Below are 22,810 nucleotides of genomic sequence, written 5' to 3' on the forward strand. Positions count from 1 at the left end.
GCTCTCCTTTATGTGGCACTGCTTATTGTTCAATTCATTTCCTAAGAGCGCTTTTGACTTTTATAAGCATCATGGAGAGCTACTCTGGGGAAAACTTACCAGAAGTAAGATAGAATGTTAACTATAGTTAACTTACCCATGATCCACCATGATAGCAGTTTTGTTTGGTTTGTTTTGGGGTTGTGTTTTTTAAGTATGCCAGGCATATTTTAAAACCAGTGTCCAGTTCACCGCATTCCATCGTCATGGGATCATAGACTTTCGGAGCAGGAGTGGGCTTAAAGGAGATGGAATGGGAGCAGATACTAAGTACTGACGCTGTGCTAGCTATGTTGTATTTGCTTTGCCCATGTTACCTCATTTAACTGGCAAAGGCATGAGCTTTTTAAAGTTGATCTTGTGAAGATGATGCTCTAAATTATGGTAGTAGTCAAAATTTAATTTTCATTTAAACCCATCTTAGAATAACATTTCAGTAGAAGACACTGCCGTTAAACACTTCTGGCCCCTTTGTTTTATGCATGAGGAAACTAAACACCTGAAAAGTAGAATGACTTACCCAGGTCATATGGTTTAATAGTTGACTCTGGTTAATGAGAGGAAAACACATTTTTGTATTACCCTTAAAAAATTAACTGGCGTGGTGAACAAGCAGAAAGGTTATAAGCTGAAAAGATACAGATTTAAAATCCAAATAAATTGGGAGAATTTCTTAGTTTTTAAGTATTTATCTCCCAGCTTTGGTTTCTTTGGATGATCACATTGTTGAATGATTTATATCAACCTTAATTTCTCCTGAAGAAACACACTCTGCTTCCAAGGAAAGTTTTGTGTTCCTATGATGTGTTATTTAGAAATATAATTTATACTTTAGAATTAAAAATTTCTACAACATAGGTTGTAATTGAAGAAGGTCGTAACTGAAACCTTGTGAAATATAGAATACATACTGTTTAGAACTCAAATTGAGTTCTGCCAGAGGGGAAGGAGGTTCAGATTAAGAGGTATAAACTTCCAAACAAAATAAGTCACAGGCATGTAATTTGCACCACAAAGAATACAGTCAGTAATACTGTAATAATTTTATATGGTGACAGATGGCTACTTATCGTGGAGTAGCCATCAGATGGTAGACTTATTGTAGAGATAATTTCATATATTTCATTTTCAAATCACTGTATTGTACTCTTGAAACTAACACAATATTGTATGTCAACTATACTTCAATTTAAAAAGTTTCAATTAAAAAGGATAAGAAATAGCATTCATTTATATTGTATCATATCTACCTGTTTAATAATTTGTGGTTCACAGTATAAGCTCTGATAATTTATTTATACTAATGGTGAAGTGGGGCAGGGGAAGAGGATAAATACCTAAACACTATATTTAGGTAAATATAGTGGATGAGTGATTATAGATGTGTTACTTCCAATTATATTCTTCCAAGATATAATATGAAAATTTATTTTCATTACCAAAGCAAAGAACAGCTGATGATGTGGGAGAAAACCCTAATAATTTATTTAGGGTTACAGAAATAAAGTGATAAAAGAAGAGTTGGCTATAGTTTTAATCATATCCTTTGAGCATAATAGTATATTTTTCAATTGATGAGAAAGCTGAATTCACATAACTTGTATAGTGGGTTTGTTTAATTTCCATTTCAAAAGTACTTTCATGTGCAGAATCTTCTTTGAATTTAAATCCAGAAACAGTTAAGTCAGAGGGTTAAGCACTTTTGAATTTTATGAATGTCACAGAGAACTACTTTGGTGAAAGCTTGCTAACTAAGTAAATCAAGTTAACTCATCAGTTATCCACCACAATAGTGGCTTTTGGTTTGTTTCTTTGGTTTTGTTTTTTTTAAATAACCAAGGCAGATTTATCCCTTTAAATAAATGTCTAGTGAACATTATTTCATTCTCATCAGATCATAGAATTTAGGAGCAGGAAGAGGCTTAAGTAACCTGGGTTTAAACAGAAAGCACTAGAAACTTGGTCAACTTCTTTACATCATAGATAGCAAAACCTATCTTCTGTAATATTCTCTGTAATGTAGCCCCTCTAGTCAACAGAAAATTAATGTGATTTCTGGATTTTGATGGTGGCTTTTTAAATTTTTGATTTCCCCAGGGATGATGATGTTTTGTTTGTGTGTGAAGGAGAACCATTTATTGGTAAGTGACTCCCTTAAAAGCCAATTTTGTCTGCCAAATAGAGATGAAATTTCGAATATTTTACCTGGCATTACTAAGCCAAACATTAAAAAGTATCTTGTGGCAGTATTCAACTCTTCATAGCTCTTTTGATTCTGCATTGGGGTTGGGGGAGTGTGAAAGTAAATTTCTAACTTGTATCAGATGATCATATTTTAGTATGGATACTGCATCTTTTTTGTGTTTTTAAAATGCTCTAAATGTGCACGTATCCATTAATTATGACACAGTAAGGTAGTTTTGATTTTAGAACTCTGCTTTTTGAAATTTTCTCTGATAGTAGTCACCAAATCTCTCTGCTATGTTACATATTTTTAAGCATGTATGGGTTGCAGAGGGCTTCCCTGGTGGCTCAGTGGTGAAGAATCCACCTGCCAGTACAGGAGACACAGGTTCGATGCCTGGGTCGGGAAGAGCCCCTGGAGAAGGAAGTGGCAACCCACTCCAGTATTCTTGTCTGGGAAATCCCACTGACAGAGGAGCATGGTTGGCTACTGTTTTTGGAGTTAGAATTGGACACAACTGAGCAACTAAACAACAGATTGCTTGCAAAAGTAATGTTTGACAACCATTCACAACAGAAAAATCAGTCAAAGATGCCCAGTATCAACCACACACACTCATGCACATATATACATACTACCCTTTAAATTTGAAGAAAGCAGGTACAGTGTATATCCCAAAAGAAAGAGCCTGAGGCTTAAATAAGGTAAATATTCTTTAATGAGTATTTGACATAGTTTCAGACAATCACACTATGAATATTTAAGTATTTTTTAAGCCTTCTCAATATTTGTATTTGTTGAGTGGAGGTAGTTCTTAGGATCATCATATGGTAGCTTAGAAGTAAGTGCATATTCTCTGTCTTTGCCTTAGGACTGTGAACAAAAAATTTTTCTCATCTTTTTTTTTACCTGTTAACCTAACAGAGTGGCAGGCAGTAGTCACTTAATTGATTCATTCCATACAAATAAACAATAAAAAGTGATTTAGTGTTTTTTGTTTAATCATTCCGAGCTTTCAGAGTTAAAAATATTGGATATGTTTTCATCCTCTGCATTCATTAATACCTAGATTATTTTACTTTCGACCAGTGGAAATCCCTTGAAGTCTTCCTCTTTTTTATACAAATCTGTTAGTCTTTTACAGATTCCTTACTGTCTGGAATAGCAAAATGTTCATCTGATACATCTCTTGTCCTAAACCCAGATCAGTTTTTTGTTATTGGAAACCTTCATATCTTTTAGTGGAAATGTCATTTCCAAAACACAACCTGGGTACTAGGGAGGCTCATTGTTCCTGAGTTCATCATGATTACTAGGTTTTATGGTGAACAAAATTTGAAATACATAGCTAGTGAATAAGATTCATATGTAATAAATGTTATAGAAAGCTTTATATCATATATAACATAGATAAAATAACTCATGTCTGACTCTTTGCCACCCCATGGACTGTCCTTGGAATTCTGCAGGCAAGAATACTGCAGTGGGTAGCTGTTCCCTTCTCCAGAGGATCTTCCCAATGCAGGGATTGAACCCAGGTCTCCCACGTTGCAGGTGGATTCTTTACCAGCTGAGCCACCAGGAAAGCATGGGTTCATACTTTGGTTTGTAATTAAGGATTATAAGATTTTGTTTTGCATCGAGAATATATTTTGCAAACTTTTACACTGATACCAAAGCCAGGCAAAGACACTACAAGAAAATTGCAAATATCCTTTATGAATATCGACATTAAAATCCTGAGCAAAATATGAGCAAACCAAAGAATTATATTGAAAGGGTTATACTCTAATGACCAAGTGGGATTTATTCCTGGAATTTGAGAATGGGTCAACAGACAAAAAGGAATCAATGTGATATGTCACCTTAGTAGAATGAAGGAAAACCCCAAAATATCTCCACTGATGTAATAAAAGATTTTGACAAAATTCATATCTTTTCACAATAAAAACACTTAGCAAACTAGAAATAGAAGGAAACTTACTATGATAAAGGCCATATATGAAAAACCCACAGCTACCAACATATCCAGTGGTGAAAGACAAAGCTTTTCCACTAGAATTAGGAACAATGCCCACTTTTGCAACTTCACAGTGATAATATATTAGAGGTTCTAGCCAAAGCAAACAGGCAAAAAGTAAAATTATCTCTGTTCTCAGACAACATGATCTTGTATTTAGATAAACCCTAAACACACATGAGGTTAGAGCTAATAAATGAATTCAGCAAAGTTCCAAGAGTGAAAATCAACACATAAAAATCAGTTGCATTTCTATATACTAGCAATGAACAATCCAAAAATATACTTAAACAGTTCAGTTTACAATAGCATAAAAATAAAATGCTTAGGAATGAATGTAACCCCTGTCAAAATCTAAATGATGAAGCTTTGAAACTAGGGAGAGGTGGTGGTTGCACAGCATTGGGAATGCACTAAATGCCACCTGATGGTGCACTTAAAATGGTTAATCGTATTTCGTCTGGGCGATATTCCAACTTGTGTCGTCGTCTTGTTTCTTCCAAGCATTTTACTTTTAGAATATTTCAGTAAACACCCATACACTCATCATGTAGACTCTACTCATTAGCAGTCTACTATTCTGTTCTTTATTATTCTTTATTGCATAATGATCCTTGTTTCTACCAGTCCATTTTATTTTTTGATGCATTTCAAAGAGATTGTCAATATTAATACACTTCACCCCTGAACATTTCAGTTATATATCATCAACTAGAACTCAATATGTTTTACATATTTTTGAGTTAAACTTGCATAAATTGCATATATTTTAAGTGTATCTTACTGAGTGTTGACAAATGCACCCATCTGTGTAACCCAAACCCCTGTCAAGGTATAGAATGTTACAGTCATCCTAGATTTCCCTCAGTCTCTTTCTTAGTCCCACCCCTACCCCACCAGAGACAACTACTAATTTTGTCCCTGCTGCTGCTTAGTTGCTTCAGTCGTGTCCAACTCTGTGCGATCCCAGAGACGGCAGCCTACCAGGCTCCCCCGTCCCTGGGAGAGTTTTGTCCCTACCATACAATAATTTTTTTCCTATTATATAAACATATAGTTGGAATCACAGAACATTTATTCTTTCGTATAAGGCTTCTGTCATTCAACATGATGTCTTAAGAACTGATTCTTTTCAATTCAGTTCAGTCGCTCAGTCGTGTCCGACTCTTTGCAGCCCTGTGGACTGCAGCATGCCAGGCTTCCCTATCCCATCACCAACTCCCGGAGCCTACTCAAACTCATGTCCATTGTGTCAGCGATGCCATCTAACCATCTCATCCTCTGTCGTACCCTTCTCCTGCCTTTAGTCTTTTCCAGCATCAGGGTCTTTTCCAGAGAGTCGATTCTTCACATCAGGTGGCCAAAGCATTGGAGTTTCAGCTTTAGCATCTATCCTTCCAATGAATATACAGGACTGATTTCCTTTAGGATTGACTGGTTGGATCTCCTTGCAGTCCAAGGGACTGTCAAGAGTCTTCTCCAACACCACAGTTCAAAAGTATCAATTCTTTGGCACTCAGCTTTCTTTATAGTCCAGCTGTCACATCCATACATGACTACTGGAAAAACCATAGCCTTGACTAGATGGACCTTTGTTGGCAAAGTAATGTCTCTGCTTTTTAATATGCTATCTAAGTTGGTCATAGCTTTTCTTCCAAGGAGCCGGTGTCTTTTAATTTCTTGGCTGCAATCACCATCTGCAGTGATTTTGGAGCCCCAAAAAATAGTCAGCCACTGTTTCCACTTTTCCCCCATCTATTTGCCATGAAGTGATGGGACTGGATGCTGTGATCTTAGTTTTCTGAATGTTGAGCTGTAAGCCAACTTTTTCACTCTCCTCTTTCACTTTCATCAAGAGGCTCTTTAGTAGTTCTTCCTTTTTGCCATAAGGGTGGTGTCATCTGCATATCTGAGGTTATTCATATTTCTCCTGGCAATCTTGATTCCAGCTTGTGCTTCATCTAGCGTAACATTTCACATGATGTACTCTACATATAAGTTAAATAAGCAGGGTAACATATATAGCCTTGACGTACTCCTTTCCTGATTTGGAACCAGTGTGTTGTTTCATGTCCAGTTCTAACTGTTGTCTCTTGACGTGCATACAGATTTCTCAGGAGGCAGGTCAGGAGGTCTGGTATTCACATCTCTTGAACAATTTTCCACAGTTTGTTGTGATCCACACAAAGGCTTTGGCATAGTCAATAAAGCAGAAGTAGGTGTTTTTCTGAAACTCTCCTGCTTTTTCGATGATCCAACAGATGTTGGCAGTTTGATCTCTGGTTCCTCTGCCTTTTCTAAATCTAGCTTGAACGTCTGGAAGTTTTCAGTTCACATACTGTTGAAGCCTGGCTTGGAGAATTTTAAACATTACTTTGCTAGTGTGTGAGATTAGTACAGTTGTGTGGTACTTTGAACATTCTTTGATATTGCCTTTCTTTGGGATTGGAATGAAAACTGACCTTTTCCAGTCCTGTGGCCACTGCTGAGTTTTCCAAATTTGCTGGCATACTGCGTGCAGCACTTTGACAGCATCATCTTTTAGGATTTGAAATAGCTCAACTGGAATTCCATCACCTCCACTAGCTTTGTTCATAGTGATGCTTCCTAAGGCCCACCTGACTTTGTGTTCCAGGATGTCTGGCTCTAGGTGAGTGATCACACCATCATGGTTATCTGGGTCATGATGATCTTTTTATATAGTTCTTCTGTGTATTGCCACATCTTCTTAATATCTTCTGCTTTTGTTAGGTCCATACCATTTCTGTCCTTTATTGTGCTCATCTTTACGTGAAATGTTCCCTTGGTATCTCTAATTTTCTTGAAGAGGTCTCTAGTCTTTTCCCATTCTTTTGTTTTCCTCTATTTCTTTGCATTGATCGCTGAGGAAGGCTTTCTTATCTCTCCTTGCTGTTCTTTGGAACTCTGCATTCAAATGGGTATGTCCTTTCTTTTCTCCTTTGCCTTTTGCTTCTCTTCTCTTCTCAGCTTTTTGTAAGGCCTCATCAAAGAAAAACAACACCCAGTTGTAGATGTGACAGATGTTGGAAATAAAGTGTGATGCTGTAAAGAGCAATATTGCATAGAAACCTGGAATGTTAGGTCATTGAATCAGGCAAATTGGAAGTGATCAAACAGGAGATGGCAAGAGTGAACATCGACATTTTGGGAATCAGTGAACTAAAATGGCCTGGAATGGGTGAATTTAACTCAGGTGACCATTATATCTACCACTGTGAGCAAGAATCCCTTAGAAGAAATGGAGTAGCCATCATAGTCAACAAGAGTCTGAAATGCAGTACTTGGATGCAGTCTCAAAAGCAACAGAATGATCTCTGTTCGTTTCCAAGGCAAGCCATTCAATATCACGGTAATCCAGGTCTGTGCCCCGACCAGTAATGCTGAAGAAGCTGAAGTTGAACAGTTCTATGAAAACCTACAAGAACTTCTAGAACTAACACCCAAGAAAGATGTCCTCTTCATTATAGGGGACTGGAATGCAAAAGTAGAAAGTCAAGAGCTACCTGAAATAACAGGTAAATTTGGCCTTGGAGTACAAAACGAAGCAGGTCAAAGGCTAACAGAGTTTTGCCACGAGAACACCCTAGTCATAGCAAACACCCTCTTCCAAACAACACAAGAGAAGACTCTACACATGGACATCAGCAGATGGTCAGTACCGAAGTCAGATTGATTATATTCTTGGCAGCAAAGATGGAGAAGCTGTATGCAGTTAGCAAAAGCAAGACCAGGAGCTTACTGTGGCTCAGATTATGAATTCCTTATTGTCAAACTCAGACTTAAATGGAAGAAAATAGGGAAAACCACTAGACCATTCAGGTATGATCTAAATCAAATCCCTTAGGGTTATACAGTGGAAGTGACAAATAGATGAAAGGGATTAGATCTGTTAGAAGAGCTGAAGAGCTATGGATGGAGTCTCATGACATTGTACAGGAGGCAGTGATCAAGACCATCCCCAAGATTCTCTTTTAGACCTCCAGTTTTTTAATTCAGGCCTAAGAGAATGCTCCCAGTCCTATTACCCCCCCTCCAAAAAAAAAAAAAAAATCAAATCTATATGTACTGAAATTGAGTATAGAATTGTAAGGTTTTTATTTAACATTTTCTTTTATCTGTGTCTGCTTTCTTGCATATCAGTAATCCTGGTTTCCAGGGACACATACAATGTCAAGAAATTACTGTTTTCCTTCATCCTACACAAAATACACATAAAAGTTTCAGTAACAATCCCAATACTTTGTATATGACTACTAAAGACAGTTAAGCATTTTTAATATGCCTGTTCCTTTATTTAAAAGTGTATTTATGCATTGTCAAATATGCTATAAACATAGACATACATACACACACACACCATTGTGTACTGTACTCTTTCCCTAAATTGATGCCTCAAGAGGCCATCTGAAATTTGTTGTCCAGTAGATTCTTTATAAAGAACTTGTGAAAACTGTGTTCTCTGGACATCTTGCATGTGGCCTCTATACCTGAAAATCATGTCAGATGATTTCATGACAAAATTGCTACTTAAATGGTAAAGTTTTTTATTGTATAGCAGTTATACCTCAATTAAGTTGTTTAAAAAAATCTTTAGGTTGTGATTTTTCTTTACCTTAAATATGTTACTCCATTTTTTTTTCTAGCATAGAGTACTGGTGTTAAAAAAAAACACCTGATTTCTTGTAACTGATTATTTTTCCTAGTTCCCCTGAAGGATGATTCTCTTTCTTTAAAGTACAGTAACTTTAGTAGACTATTTCTGGATGTTCTGAGTTGTTCTGGGTTGATTCTTTCAGATATGTGGTGGGCCCTTTCAGTACGAAGTTTCACTTTTTTTAATTTCAGAAAAGTTTTCTTGAACCTTATGTGTTTGTTTTGTCACCGTGATTTGATTTTCTCCTTCCAGGATATCTATTGTATGTGTATTAGATCTTTTATACTTGTCTTCAGTTGATGTATTTAAAATCTTTTTAAAATTATAGTTATTTTTTTAAATTGATTGATGATTGCTTTACATTACTGGTTTCATTTCTGCCACATATCAACATGAATTAGCCATAGGTATACAGATGTCCCCTCTCTCTCGAAACTCCCTCTGTCTAACCCTCTAGGTTGTTACAGAGCCCGGTTTGAGTTCCCTGAGTCCTACAGCAAATTTCCATTGGCTGTCTATTTTACATATGGTAGTTTGTACGCTTCCATGCTGTTCTCTCCATTTCTCTCACCCTCTCCTTCCTCTCCCTGGCCCTTGTCCGTATGTCTGTTCTCTGTGTGTGTCTCCATTGCTGCCCTGCGAGTAGGTTTGTCAGTACTACCTTTCTAGATTCCATACATATGCATTAACATGTGGTGTTTGTGTTTTACTTACTTCACACTATATAATAGGCTCTAGTTTCATTCATTTCACAGGAATTGACTCATGCATTCCTTTTTATGACTGAGTAGTATTCCAAATAGCAACCCACTCCAGTATTCTTACCTGGAGAATCCCAGGGACAGGGTAGCCTAGTGGGCTGCCGTCTATGCAGTCGCACAGAGTTGGACACGACTGAAGCGACTTAGCAGCAGCAGCAGTAGCAGCAGCAGCAGTATTCCATTACGTATATGTACCACAGCTTTTTTATCCATTCATCTGTTGATGGACATCTGGGTTGCTTCCATGTCCTAGCTATTATAAATAATGCTGCAGTGAACATTGGGATGCATGTCTTTTTCAGGTTTGGTTTCCTCAGGGTATATGCCTAGAAATGATATTGCTGGGTCATATGGTGGTTTTATTCCTAGTTTTCTAAGGAATCTCCATACTGTCTTCCATAGTGGCTGTATTAGTTTACATTCCCACTAGCAGTGCAAGAGGGTTCCCTTTTCCCCATACTTTCTCCAGCACTTGTTGTTTGTGGATTTTTTGATGATAGCCATTCTGACTAGTGAGGTGATACTCATTGTAGTTTTGACTTGCATTTCACTAATAATGAGAGGTGTTGAGCATCTTTTCATGTGTGTATTCACATCTGTATGTGGTCTTTAGAGAAATGTCTGTTTAGGTCTCTTGTCCACTTTTTGACTAGATTGTTTGTTTTTCTGGTATGAGTTGTTTGTATATTTTGGAAATTAATCCTCTGTTGGTTGTTTCATTTGCTATTATTTTCTCCCATTCTGTGGTTTATCTTTTCACCTTGTTTATACTTTCCTTTGATGTGCAAAAGCTTTTAAGTTTAATTAGGTCCTATTTGTTTTATTTTTGTTTTTATTTCCATTGTTCTTGGAGGTGGGTCATAGAGGATCCTGCTATGATTTATGTCGTATTCTGCTTATGTTCTCTGCTAAGAGTTTGATAGTCTGTGGTCTTATTTAGGTTTTACTCCATTTTTGAGTCTATCTTTGCATATGGCGTGAGAAAGTGTTCTGATTTTGTTCTTTCACACATAGTTGTCCAGTTCTCCCAGCACTGCTTATTCAAGAGGCTATCTTTTCCCCATTGTATATTCTTGCCTCCTTTGTGAAAGATAAGATGCCTGTAGGTGTGTGGGTTTATCTCTGGGCTTTGTATATTATTCCATTGGTCTGTACTCTGTGCCAGTACCATGCTGTCTTGATGACTGTATGTTTGTATTATAGTCTGAAATCAGGTAAGTTGATTCCTCCAGCTCCACTCTTCTTTCTCAAGATTGCTTTGACTACTTGGGGTCTTTTGTGTTTCTATACAAATTGTGAAATTTTTTTGCTCTAATTCTGTGAAAAGTGCCATTGGTAATTTGATGGGGGTTGCGTTGTATCTATATATTACATTTGATAGTATAGTCATTTTCACAGTATTGATTCCTCCAGCCCAGGAGCATGGAATATCTCTCCATCTGTTTGTGTTGTCTGTGATTTCTTTCATGAGTGTCTTGTAGTTTACTGTACACAGGTCTTTTGCCTCCTTAGGTAAGTTGAAATCTAGTAAATACGTTTCATCTCTTCCTTCATTTCTTTTTGATTTTTAGTTTCCCCTTTCATCTTTTACCTCCTTTCAGGCATTATCTGTGGTGTTCTTTCACTCCTGTGTTTCTTGTAATCTTCATTACTGAAATGATTTTTCTTTTTACTTCTAATTCTGAGTTCTCTTGTCCCATTTCTTCATTTTTGGTTCTGGTTTATATTATTTAACTCTTTTAGCATATTTGAAATATTATAGTTTACCTATTTTATGGGTATTTCTGCCACATCTTTATTATCTATAGGGATGTAGTCTTCCTTTTTAGAAATAATTTTGTATGGGAGTTTCTGTTCCTCATTTTTTACATGAAATTCATTTTCCTTTACTGGAGAAGGACAGGCTAACTTAGGAAAGTTTTCCTAATTTCATGGCTTTAGGTTTGCCTTTTTCTGTTTAATGTGAAGTATTGACAAATATGGGGATTACCTTCTTATGTATTCTGGTTCTGGTGGACCTTGTTGACTTTTATTATCTTTTTTTAAAATTTATTTTTAATTAAAGGATAATTGCTTTTACAATATTGGTTTCATTTCTGCCATACATCAACATGAATTAGCCATAGGTATATTTATATATATGTGCCCTCCCTCTGGAAACTCCCTCCCTCCTCCCACCCTTTCACACCCCTCTAGGTTGCTGCAGAGCTTAGGTTTGGGTTCCTGAGTCATATAGCAAATTTCCATTGGCTGCCTATTTTATGTATGGTCATGTATGTGTTTCCCTGCTGCTGTCGCCATTTGCCTCACCCTCTCCTTCCTCCCCTCTGCCTGTGTCCTAAGTCTGTTCTCTGTGTCTGCATCTCCATTGCTGCCCTGCAAATAGGTTCATCAGGACCATCTTGCTAGATTCCACATATATGTGTGTTAATATGTGATATTTGTTTTTCTCTTTCTGACCTACTTCACTCTGTATAATAGACTCTAGGTTCATCTACCTCATAATACTGAGGTATTCGATGTGTTCATTTTCCCAGCAACTTACCCTCTCAGTGTGGGGCTTGTTTCCTAGGTGGGAGTTTTGAGAGTTCATTTTCAGCCCCTTCAGATTTTACTGCACACTACTTGAATCACCTGCAGTTAAGAGTGGGCAGACCCCTCCACTTCCGGGTGGTTGTTCTCAAGCAGATTTGCTGAGTTTTGAAGTGAGTCTTTACGGATTACTTTGGAATACTTAGGATCATTACATACCCTGCTGTTGCTGTCAAAGAAGCTGATGCCATAGCTGCTGTCCTAGCTGTCAGTGCTGGTGGTATACCTTATACTTAGTTTTGTTTTTCATGCTGTCTATGGGTACAGGGCTTGCTGTCCTGGTAGCTCTGCCATGCTTTCTATGTGTGTTTTTGGTTTAAAAAATTATGGTATTACCATCTTCCCTAAATCACCAAATTAATGCCTCCCCAAATTAATGTTTATTTTTTCTACCTGTCATCTCTAGATCCTCAGACAGATTCTAAACTGCCTGAAGGGCTGTCAGGATCTCACACAGACTGGCTCACATTAAATGTTGGAGGGCGGTACTTTACAACCACACGGTAGGTGCACATGCACGTGTGTGTCAGTGTGGTACTATGTGCTGTCTGTCCTTTCCTTCAGAGTACTGATTTCCTTAGGAGATATTCCAGTGCTGCTTAAATATACTGTGTGATTTGAAACCAATTTTTAGAAAGACTTTTTTTTAAGAGTAGAAAAATGGCTCATAAGTCATTCCAGAGAAGGCACAAAAAGCATGAATTTAGCATTTTTAGAATGTGTTTTTAAAATATTGAGCAATATACTTGTAACACAAGTAAGAAAATTAACAACATTGAAATTTTAAGACACAACTGCTTATACTAAAGGGATAAAAACAGCCTACTTTAGAGCATGAAAATTGTGATATAGTTGCGTGCTAGAGGGATAGATTAGCATTGAAATTAAAGTCAACTAAATCGATGTTTAAATCAAAGGAAGTGCCAGATTAGAAGAGATTTTGATAAATGGCAACTTACTGCACATTTTTGTCTCCCAGCATCACTCCTCCCAGGTTATAGCATGCATCTTTTTGAGAGAGCAGCTGAGATCAAGTATACTCTTGACTTAAATATGTTTGTTTATAAAGACAAATGGAGAAATCCATTTTTTTCCCTGAATTCTTAGGAGCACTTTAGTGAATAAAGAACCCGACAGTATGCTGGCCCACATGTTTAAGGACAAAGGTGAGTGCAGTCCATAATTTTCCCATTTTGCATCTAGCTATATTGACTTTATAAACTCCTGTCCTTCTGTACTTTTTAATGGTATTGGTAATAATCTGTACAAGAGTAAAAACATACTGGTATGCTACACAGTTTCCTTCCTATGAATTTCTGACTTTATTTTTTGCTTATGGGGGGGCTATCTTCATTTTGTTGGCCCCACAGGTGTCTGGGGAAATAAACAAGATCATAGAGGAGCTTTCTTAATTGACCGAAGTCCTGAGTACTTTGAACCCATTTTGAACTATTTGCGTCACGGACAGCTCATTGTCAACGATGGGATTAATTTATTGGGTGAGTTTTCAATGTAATTCCTTATATTTTTATAAGTTTGGGATTTATACTTTCTTTTTAACTAGCTTAGTGTAATGTATTTTCATCAAGTAAAATTATCGTTTTCATTTTTAAAACTAAATGCTTTTATGTGTGTATGAATATATATTGTTACAGAGGTATAGCCACAGGTAAATGGCTTTTCACGTATGTATATAACCCATGAATTCCAGTTTGGGATTCTAAATAGACTTGGAATGTATCAGTAAGCACTCTAAAGGATTTTATTATTCTTTTAAAATCTTGTTTGTTTCCTTTCTAAGCTGTTCTCTATTTGTTTTTGGCTGCGCTGGGTCTTTGTTGCTTTGTGCAGGCTGTCTCTGGTTGCGGTGAGCAGGGGCTCCTCTTTGTGGCAGTGTATGGGCTTCTCGCTGCGATGGCTTCTCTTACGTGGAGCACAGGTTCTAGGAGCCCTGGCTTCAGTAGCTGGGGCACTTGGGTTTAGTTGCTTCATGGCACATGAAGTCTTCCTGGACCAGGGATCAAACCCGTGTCCCCTGCATTGGCAGAGAGATTCCCCACGTTGCCACCATGGAAGTGCCTGTTCTTTTTTAAAATTGCATTATCAGCATGACTTGGATTTGGGTTATGGACCTTCCCATTATATTGAGAAGTAAGGTCAAGAGAGGAAATTGTACTTTGGAATCATAGGATTGTATTAAAATCTTGATTCTACAACTTACTACAAGATTAACCTGGGGACAGTCTGAGTCCCCTTTGAAAACTGTTAAAAATATTCTCACCTCAGGACTTCCTTGGTGGTCCAGTGGTGAAGACTTTTTCTTCCAGTGCAGGGGCTGTGGGTTCAGTTCCTGGTCAGGGAATTAGGAATGCTGCACTGCGTGGGTGGGACAAAAGACTTTTAAAAAGCACTCATCCCTGACTGTATAGTGAGATTCCTGTTAACGTTCATGATGACAGTGAACATGAGAATCCTTATAAAGTAGTTCACAAGCCTCTGCCAAGTGACAGAAACCAGTCTATCCTGTGGAGTGGTGGGGAAGGTGGTGATCTTAAGGCAGTTTGTTGTCAGGGAAATGTGTGGACTTAACATCCAGAGCAGTGATTTTTAAGGAAAAACTGAAAATCTAACGTTTTATGCAAAATCTTCTGACTTTTAAAATGCTACTCCGCAAACACATGAGAATAAGCCTGGGGGATGTGAGCATACAATCCTGATGTTGTTGAATGGCATAGGAGTTAAACATGTGGACTGGAGTCAGGCAGTTGTCGTTCAGTCACTTAGTCGTGTCTGACTCTTTGCAGTCCCATGGACTGCAGCATGCCAGGCTTCTCTGTGCTTCAGTATCTCCCACAGTTTGCTCAAACTCATGTCCTTTAAATCGATGCCATCTAACCATCTAATTCTCTGTTGCCTCTTTTGCCTCCTGCCCTCAATCTTTCCCAGCATTAGGGTCTTTTCCAACGAGCAGGCCCATTGCATCAAGTGGCCAAAGTATTGAAGCTTCAGCATTAGTCCTTTTTGAATATTCAGAACTGATTTCCTTTAGGATTGACTGGTTTGATCTCCTTGCTGTCCAAGGGACTCTCAAGAGTCTTCTCCAGCACCACAGTTTGGAAACATCAGTTCTTTGGCGCTCAGCATTCTTAATGGTCCAGCTCTCACATCCGAACATGACTATTGGAAAAACCATAGCTTTGACTATACACACTTCTGTCAGCCAAGAGATGTCTTTGCTTTTTAATATGCTGTCTAGGTTTGTCATAACTTTTCTTCCAAGGAGCAAGTGTCTTTTAATTTCATGGCTGCAGTTACCGTCCACAGAGATTTTGCAACCCAGGAAATAAAATCTGTTTTTATGGGACAGTGGGACTGGATGTCACGATCTTAGTTTTTTGAATGTTAAGTTTAAAGCTGGCTTCTGTACTCTCCTCTTTCACTGTCTTCAAGAGGCTAATTAGTTCCTCTTTGCTTTCTACCATTAGTATGGTATCTGAGGTTGTTAATATTTCTACTGGCAATCTTGATTCCAGCTTGTGATCATCTGGCCTGACATTTTTCATGAGGTACTCTGCATAGAATAAACAGGATGATAATATACAACCTTGACGTATTCCTTTCCCAGTTTTCAACTCGGGTTCTAACTTGCTTCTTGACCTGCATACAGGTTTCTCAGGAGGCAGGTAAGGTGGTCTGGTATTCCTATCTCTAAGAATTTTCCACAGTTTGTTGTGATCCACATAGTCAAAGGCGTTAGTATGGTCGGTGAAGCAGATATTTTTCTGGAATTCCCTTGCTTCCTGTATGATCCATCAAATGTTCATAATGCAATGTCTGGCAATTCCTCTGCCTTTTCTAAACCCAGCTTGTGCATCTGGAATTTCTAGGTTCATGTACTGCTGAAGCCTAGCTTGAAGGATTTTGAGCATAACCTTAACTAGCATGTGAAAGGAGTGCAACTGGCACTGCCCTTCTTTGGGGTTGGAATGAAAACTGACCTTTTCCAGTCCTGTGGCCACTGCTGAGTTTTTCAGATTTGCTGGCATAGTGTGTGTGGCACTTTTACAACATCATATTTTAGAATTTGATATAGCTCAGCTGGAATTCCATCACCTCCACTAGCTTTGTTTGTAGTAATGCTTCCTAAGGCCCACTTGACTTCACACTTAAGAATGTCTGGCTGTAGGTGAGTGACCACGCCATCTTGGTGATCTGGGTCATTAAGACCTTTTTTGTATAGTTGCTCTGTGTATTCGTGCCACTTCTTCTTAATCTCTTCTGCTTCTGTTAGGTCCTTACCATTTCTGTCCTTTATTTTGCCCATCTTTGCATTAAGTGTTCGCTTAGTATCTCCAGTTTTCTTGAAGAGATCTCAAGTCTTTCCCATTCTATTGTTTTCCTCTATTTATTTGCATTGTTCTCTTAAGGGTTTTGTTTTCTCTCCTTGCTGTTCTCTGGAACTCTGCATTCAGCTGAGTGTATCATTCTCCTTCTCCTTTGCCTCTCGCTTCTCTTCTTTCCTCAGCTATTTGTAAATCCTCAGACAGTCACTTTGCCTTCTTGCATTTCTTTTTCTTTGGGATGGTTTTGGTCACCTCTTCCTGTACAAACCTCCATCCATAGTCCTTCAAGCACTCTGTCTACCAGATCTAATTTCTTGAATCTATTTGTCACCTTCACTGTATAATCATAAGGGACTTGATTTAGGTCATACCTGAATGGCCTTTTGGTTTTCCCTACTTTCTTCATATAAGTCTGAATTTTGCAATAAGGAGCTCATGATGTGAGCCACAGTCAGCCCCCAGGTCTTGTTTTTGCTGATGAATAGAGCTTCTCTGTGTTTGGCTGCAGAGAATGTAATCAGTCTGATTTCTTTATTGACCATCTGGTGATGTCCATGTGTAAAGTCATCTCTTGTATTGTTGGAAAAGGGTGTTTTGTTGTTACCAGTGTGTACTCTTGACAAAACTCTGTTAATCTTTTCTCTGCTTCATTTTTAGTCCAAGGCCAGATTTGCCTGTTAACTCCAGGTATCTCTTGACTTCCTATGTTTACATTCCAATTCCCTGTGATGAAAAGGACATCGTTTTTGGTGTTAGTTTTAGAATTCTTACAGGTCTTCATAGAACTCGTGAACTTCAGCTGCTTTGGCATCAGTACTTGGGGCATAGACTTGGATTATTGTGGTGTTGAATGGTTTGCCTTGGAAACCAACCGAGATCTTTCTTTGATTTTTGAGATTGCACCTAATTACTGCATTTCAGACTCTTGTTGACTACGAGGGCTAATCCATTTCTTCTAAGGGATTTTTCCCCTCAGTTGTAGATGTGATGGTCATTTGAATTAAATTCTCCCATTCCAGTCCATTTTATTTCACAGACTCCTGATATATCGATGTTCACTCTTGCCTTCTCCTTCTTGATCACCTCTAATTTACCTTGATTCATGGACCTATTCTGAGTTCGTATGCAGTATTGTTCTTTATAATGTTGGACTTTAGTTTCACACCAGACACATCCACAACTGAGCATCGTTTTTGCTTTGGCCCAGCTGCTTCACTCTTTCTGGAGCTATTGGTAATTAATTGCCCTCTGCTCTTACCCAGTAGCATATAGGACACCTTCTGACCTGGGGGGGCTCATCTTCGGGTGTTACATCTTTTTGTCTTTTCATACTGTTTATGAGACTCTTGCAGCAAGAATCCTGTAGGGGTTTGCCCTCCCTCCTCTAGTGGACCCCATTTTGTCAGAACTCTCCACTGTGACCCATCCATCTTGGATGGCCCTGCACAACATGGCTCCTAGGTCCATTGAGTTATGCAAGCCCATTCACCATGATAAGACTGTGATCCACAAAGGGGCACAAACTCTATAATGAAATACGAAGCACTCAATAACTTGCATTGTTATCATATTAAATTTACATTGCCTACCCAAAGCCAGTGTTCTTTGACAACCTGGAGGGATAGGGTAGGGAGAGAGCGGGGAGGGGGATTCAGGATGAAGAGACCAGTGTATACCTGTGGCTGATTCATACTGATGTATGGCAAAAACCATCAAAATATTTGTAATTATCCTCCAGTGAGAATAAATTAATTAAAAGATGATATGGGTTGACCCTTTCATCTAGATCCACAATGACTCATATTCCTCTTGATCTCTTTCATTCTTTACCTTCTGCCAATGATTGCTCTAAGCTTCTAGCCTATGTTTCATTTCAGCCATTCTGCTGTAATAATTATAAAAATAAACAGTGATCTTTGCTTATACAAATCCTTATCTTTTCACCACCTGTATCCCTCTGCCACTTTTCACTTTAATGGGCACCCTCTCCTCCTGAGAACATTTAAACTTCAGCTTTATATGGCCAGGGGGCTCCTTTATGTTTCCCACTTTCATTTTTCCCTGTCTCATTGATAGCATTTCATATCCTACCTGCCTAGGAAACAACATTGGAAGTGTAAATATTTCCATGCTCCTTCAGACCTCAGCAAGGCAGGCTGTTCCCAAGCTGGGCCTGTTTTCCCTTTTTTGTGTTTCCCAGCCACTGTTGTTATTTATTCAGTTGTTCAGCAAACACAGAGTTCTCTAGTGGATTCATTTGGCTTCACTTTGGTGCATGCGATTATTCGGATTGGCCAAAAAGTTCATTTGAGTTTCCATGCACATATAGAAATCCTGAATGAACTTTTTGGCCAACCCAGTACTTGCTTTAAAATGATCTCTAGTTAACATATTTGTCTTTCTCCTACTTTTATTTCTTGCTTTTCTAATTTGTATATTCATTAGTGAGTATTTTTTTACCTTCATGATTTCCCCTTGTTCTCTACCTTTAATGACCTTCAGTTTTTCAATAAATCATCTTTCTTTACTTGTATTTGTCTTGAAAATCCTCTCCCTGACTTAAATCATCTTTTCTCTGCCTCCTTGCTAAATCTCACCTCAATCCAGTTATTTTTTTAGCCTGAGAACTTTTCTGGCATTTCAGTGTTTATTTAAGGTTTCTGAACCCTAATTTAATAAAATAATTAGTGATCTCAAATGTAGAAAACTATGTAATTTAAAAGTAATCAAGGTGTGGTCGTTTATTGAGGACCAACCATGTGCCAAGCATTTGAGCAGAGAATGTATAGATGATCTCTTTCAGTAATTCTGACAACTCTGTGAGGAAGGTGATAGTATCCCCATGTCACAAATGTAGAAACTTTAGAAAGAGATTCAGTAGCTTCTCTAAGACAAAGCACAGAACTAGAATCTTGTTATAATTTATTTTTGGCTGTACTGGGTCTTCACTGCTGCATGGGCTATTCTGTAGTTGCTGTCTGCGGGCTTCTCATTGCAGTGGCTTCTCGTTATGGGTCACAGGCTGTAGAGCCTGCAGGCTTTAGTAGTAGCTCATGCGGCACATGAGCTCTCAGTAGTTGTGGCTCCAGGGCTCTAGAGTACAAGCTCAGTCCTTGTGCCACATAGTCCTAGCTGCTTCGCGGGGTATGAGATCTTCCTAGACCAGGTATTCAACCTGTGTCTCCTCCATTGGCAGGTGGATTCCTTACACCTGTGCCACCAGGGAAGCCCCCGAGCTGGGATTTAAATTCAGATCATGTTGTGCTAAAAGAAAAAGCACTAAATATTTCTTCCTGTTCTCAGCTGTCCAATTTTGTGTTTATAAGACTTTTCTGGACGTTTTTGAGATTTAGTTCTGAACCTCAAAGAAAAAAAAAAAAGTCCTTACCACCTTCCCTAGGAAGTTCTGATTTACTCAGAAAATCATAGCCCACTGAAAGCAAGGCTGTCTGTGGCACCCTTTTCTGGTGGTTCTTTACCTGGGGAAGAGTGGCGAGTGGCTGGCCCTTCATGAGGACTAAGGAAATGAAGCCTCCTTGGTATGGATGAAAACTGTTCCATCAGAGTGGCCACCTGAGCACTGTGCTAACAGTCATGTGACTTGTGTTTTGCAGTTGGAATACTGAGGGTGGAGCTTGTTATTTCTACGAAGATCATTTGTTGTTCAGTTGCTAAGTTGTGTCCGACTTTTTGGGACTCCATGGACAAAGATTATACCCTTCTCAAATAACTGTTTGGTTTTCCTATATCTACCTATAGTTACCCTTATTACCTTTGAACTATATGAAGGGGAGAGATTACATCTCTTATTTCTATGTGATTTTTGCATCTTTAGTAGTTTTTTTACATGTAGACTCAGAAAACTGAATGGCTGAGGTCCTCATTTGAAGGAAAATTGATTTCCAAATTTATTCCCACCTAATCTAATGAAGATGTTTATTGACAGATGTGAGAAAGTACATATACCAAGCCATGTAGAGAAGGTACAGATTTTCTTTTGCCAAAGAAAAGTAAGTGATAGATAAGATCTGTTTTGTCATGTAGAAATCATTTGTTAAAATTTGTATTATTGAAGTATAGTTGATTTACAATGTTGTGTAAATTTCTACTGCACAGCACAGTGATTCAGCATACCTACATAGACATTATTTTTCATATTCTTTTCTGTTATGGTTTATCACAAAATACTAACTATACTTCCCTGTGCTAGACAGTAGGACCTTGTTTATCCACTCCGTGTGTGATAGTCTGCATCTGCTAATCCCAAACACTGAATCCTTCTCTACACATTCTCTCTTCCCCCTTGGCAAACCACAAGTGTGTTCTCAATGTCAGTGCATCTGTATTTTGTTTTTGTAGATAAGTTCATTTGTGTCATATTTTAGATTCCAAATATAAGGGATATCATATGATACTTGTCTCTTCTCTGTCTGACTTAATCTCACTTAGTATGACAATCTCCAGGTTCATCTGTGTTGCTGCAAATGGCTTTATTTCATGCTTTTTTATGGCCGAGTAGTATTCCATTGTATATGTGTACTACATCTTGATCAATTCATCTGTTGAAGGACATTTAAGTTGTTTTCATGTCTTGTCTATTTTTGAAAATTTTTTTTGGAAAAATATTTGACTAACAGTGTTGTGCTAGTTTTGGGTATACAGCAAAGTGATTCAGTTTATATTTACATCTCTCTTACATTTCTCTTTTTCAAATTGCTTTCCCATTTAGGAAAACATTTAGGAAAAAAATTGTTATCCCATTATAGGATATTGGGCAGAGTTCCCTGTGTCATGTAGTAGGTCCCCACTGCTAATCTGTTTTAAACATAGCAGTGTATACATGTAAATCCCAAACTTCCAGTCTATCAGTCTCCCCATCCCTCCCACTGGCAGCCATAAGTTTGTTCCCTAAGTCTGATAGTCTGCCTCCACTTTGTAAATAGTTCACCTGTATCATTTGTTTAGATTCTACCTGTAAGTGACTTCATACGACATTTGCCTTTCTCTGTGCTTCGCTCCAGTATGATAATCCCCAGGTCCACCCATGTTGCTGCAAGTGGCATTATTTCATTGTTTTTAATGGCTAAGTAATATTCTACTGCATGAATGTACTACATTTTCTTTTTTGTTGTTATTTATTGTTTAGTTGGCGTAGAGTTGCTTTACACTGCTGTGTCAGTTTCTACTGTACAGTAAAATGAATTAGTCATACGTATATCCCTTCTTTTTTTAGGATTTCCTTCCCATTTAGGTCACCACAGAGGTCCCAGTAGAGTATGCTGTGCTATATAGTAGGTTCTCGTTATTTTCTGTTTTACACGTAGTACTGTACATATGTCAATCCCAACCCACCCTCAGTTCGGTCCACCTCTCTTTTTTTCCTCTTGTTATCCATGTTTGTTTTCTGCATCAGTGTCTGTTTCTGGTTTGCACAAAAGATCACCTATACCATTTTTCTGGACTCTACATATATGTAGAGTCCAGTTTTTCTCTGGCTTCAGTCTAAATGATAGTCTGTAGGTCCATCCATCTCTCTGCAAATGACACAGTTCAGCTCCTTTTTATGGCTGAGTAATGTCCATTGTATATATGTACCACATCTTTATCCATTCATGTTTTGTTGTCATTTAGGTTGGTTTAATGTCTTGGCTCTTACAAATAGTGCTGCCATGAACATAGGGGTGTATATGTCTCTTTGAATTATACTCTTGTCTGGATGTATGTCTAGGAGTGGGATTGCCAGATCATATGGTAATTCTGTTTTTAGTGTTTTGAGGAATATCTGTATTTTCCATAGTGGCTGTACCAATTTGCATTCCCACCAACAGTGTACAAGAATTGCTTCTTCTCCATACCCTCTCCTGCATTTGGTATTTGAAGTACTTTAATGATGGTCCTTCTGAGCAGTGTGAGATGATAACTCATTGTAGTGTTGATTGCATTTTTCTAATACTTAGCGATGTTGAGCATCTTTTCATGTGTCTGACGGTCTGTATTTCTTCTTCGGAGAAATGTCTGGATCTTTGGCCCATTTTTTGATTGGGTTGTTTATTTTTTTGTTATTGACTTATGTGAGCTGTTTGTATATTTTGGAAAGTAAGCCCTTGTTTGTTGCCTCATTTGCAAATATTTTCTCTTGCTTGATAGGTTGTCTCTTTTTTTATGGCTTCCTTTGCTGTGCAGTGCTTATGTTTG

At 38.1% G+C, this 22,810-nt stretch overlaps 1 protein-coding gene across 2 annotated transcripts in view; it reads left to right on the plus strand.

Annotated features, from left to right (window-relative positions):
- KCTD9 (potassium channel tetramerization domain containing 9) overlaps nt 1–22,810 on the plus strand; it is an 84,080-nt gene that overhangs the window by 13,282 nt on the left and 47,988 nt on the right. For both annotated transcript variants that reach the window (XM_060409178.1, XM_004004178.6), the window contains exons 3-6: nt 2,137–2,180; nt 12,679–12,775; nt 13,380–13,438; nt 13,643–13,771. In XM_060409178.1, the coding sequence (XP_060265161.1) occupies nt 2,137–2,180; nt 12,679–12,775; nt 13,380–13,438; nt 13,643–13,771 (329 nt within the window). The remainder of the gene's footprint in view (nt 1–2,136; nt 2,181–12,678; nt 12,776–13,379; nt 13,439–13,642; nt 13,772–22,810) is intronic.

This window comes from Ovis aries, chromosome 2, assembly GCF_016772045.2.
Source record: "Ovis aries strain OAR_USU_Benz2616 breed Rambouillet chromosome 2, ARS-UI_Ramb_v3.0, whole genome shotgun sequence".
Taxonomy (NCBI): domain Eukaryota; kingdom Metazoa; phylum Chordata; class Mammalia; order Artiodactyla; family Bovidae; genus Ovis; species Ovis aries.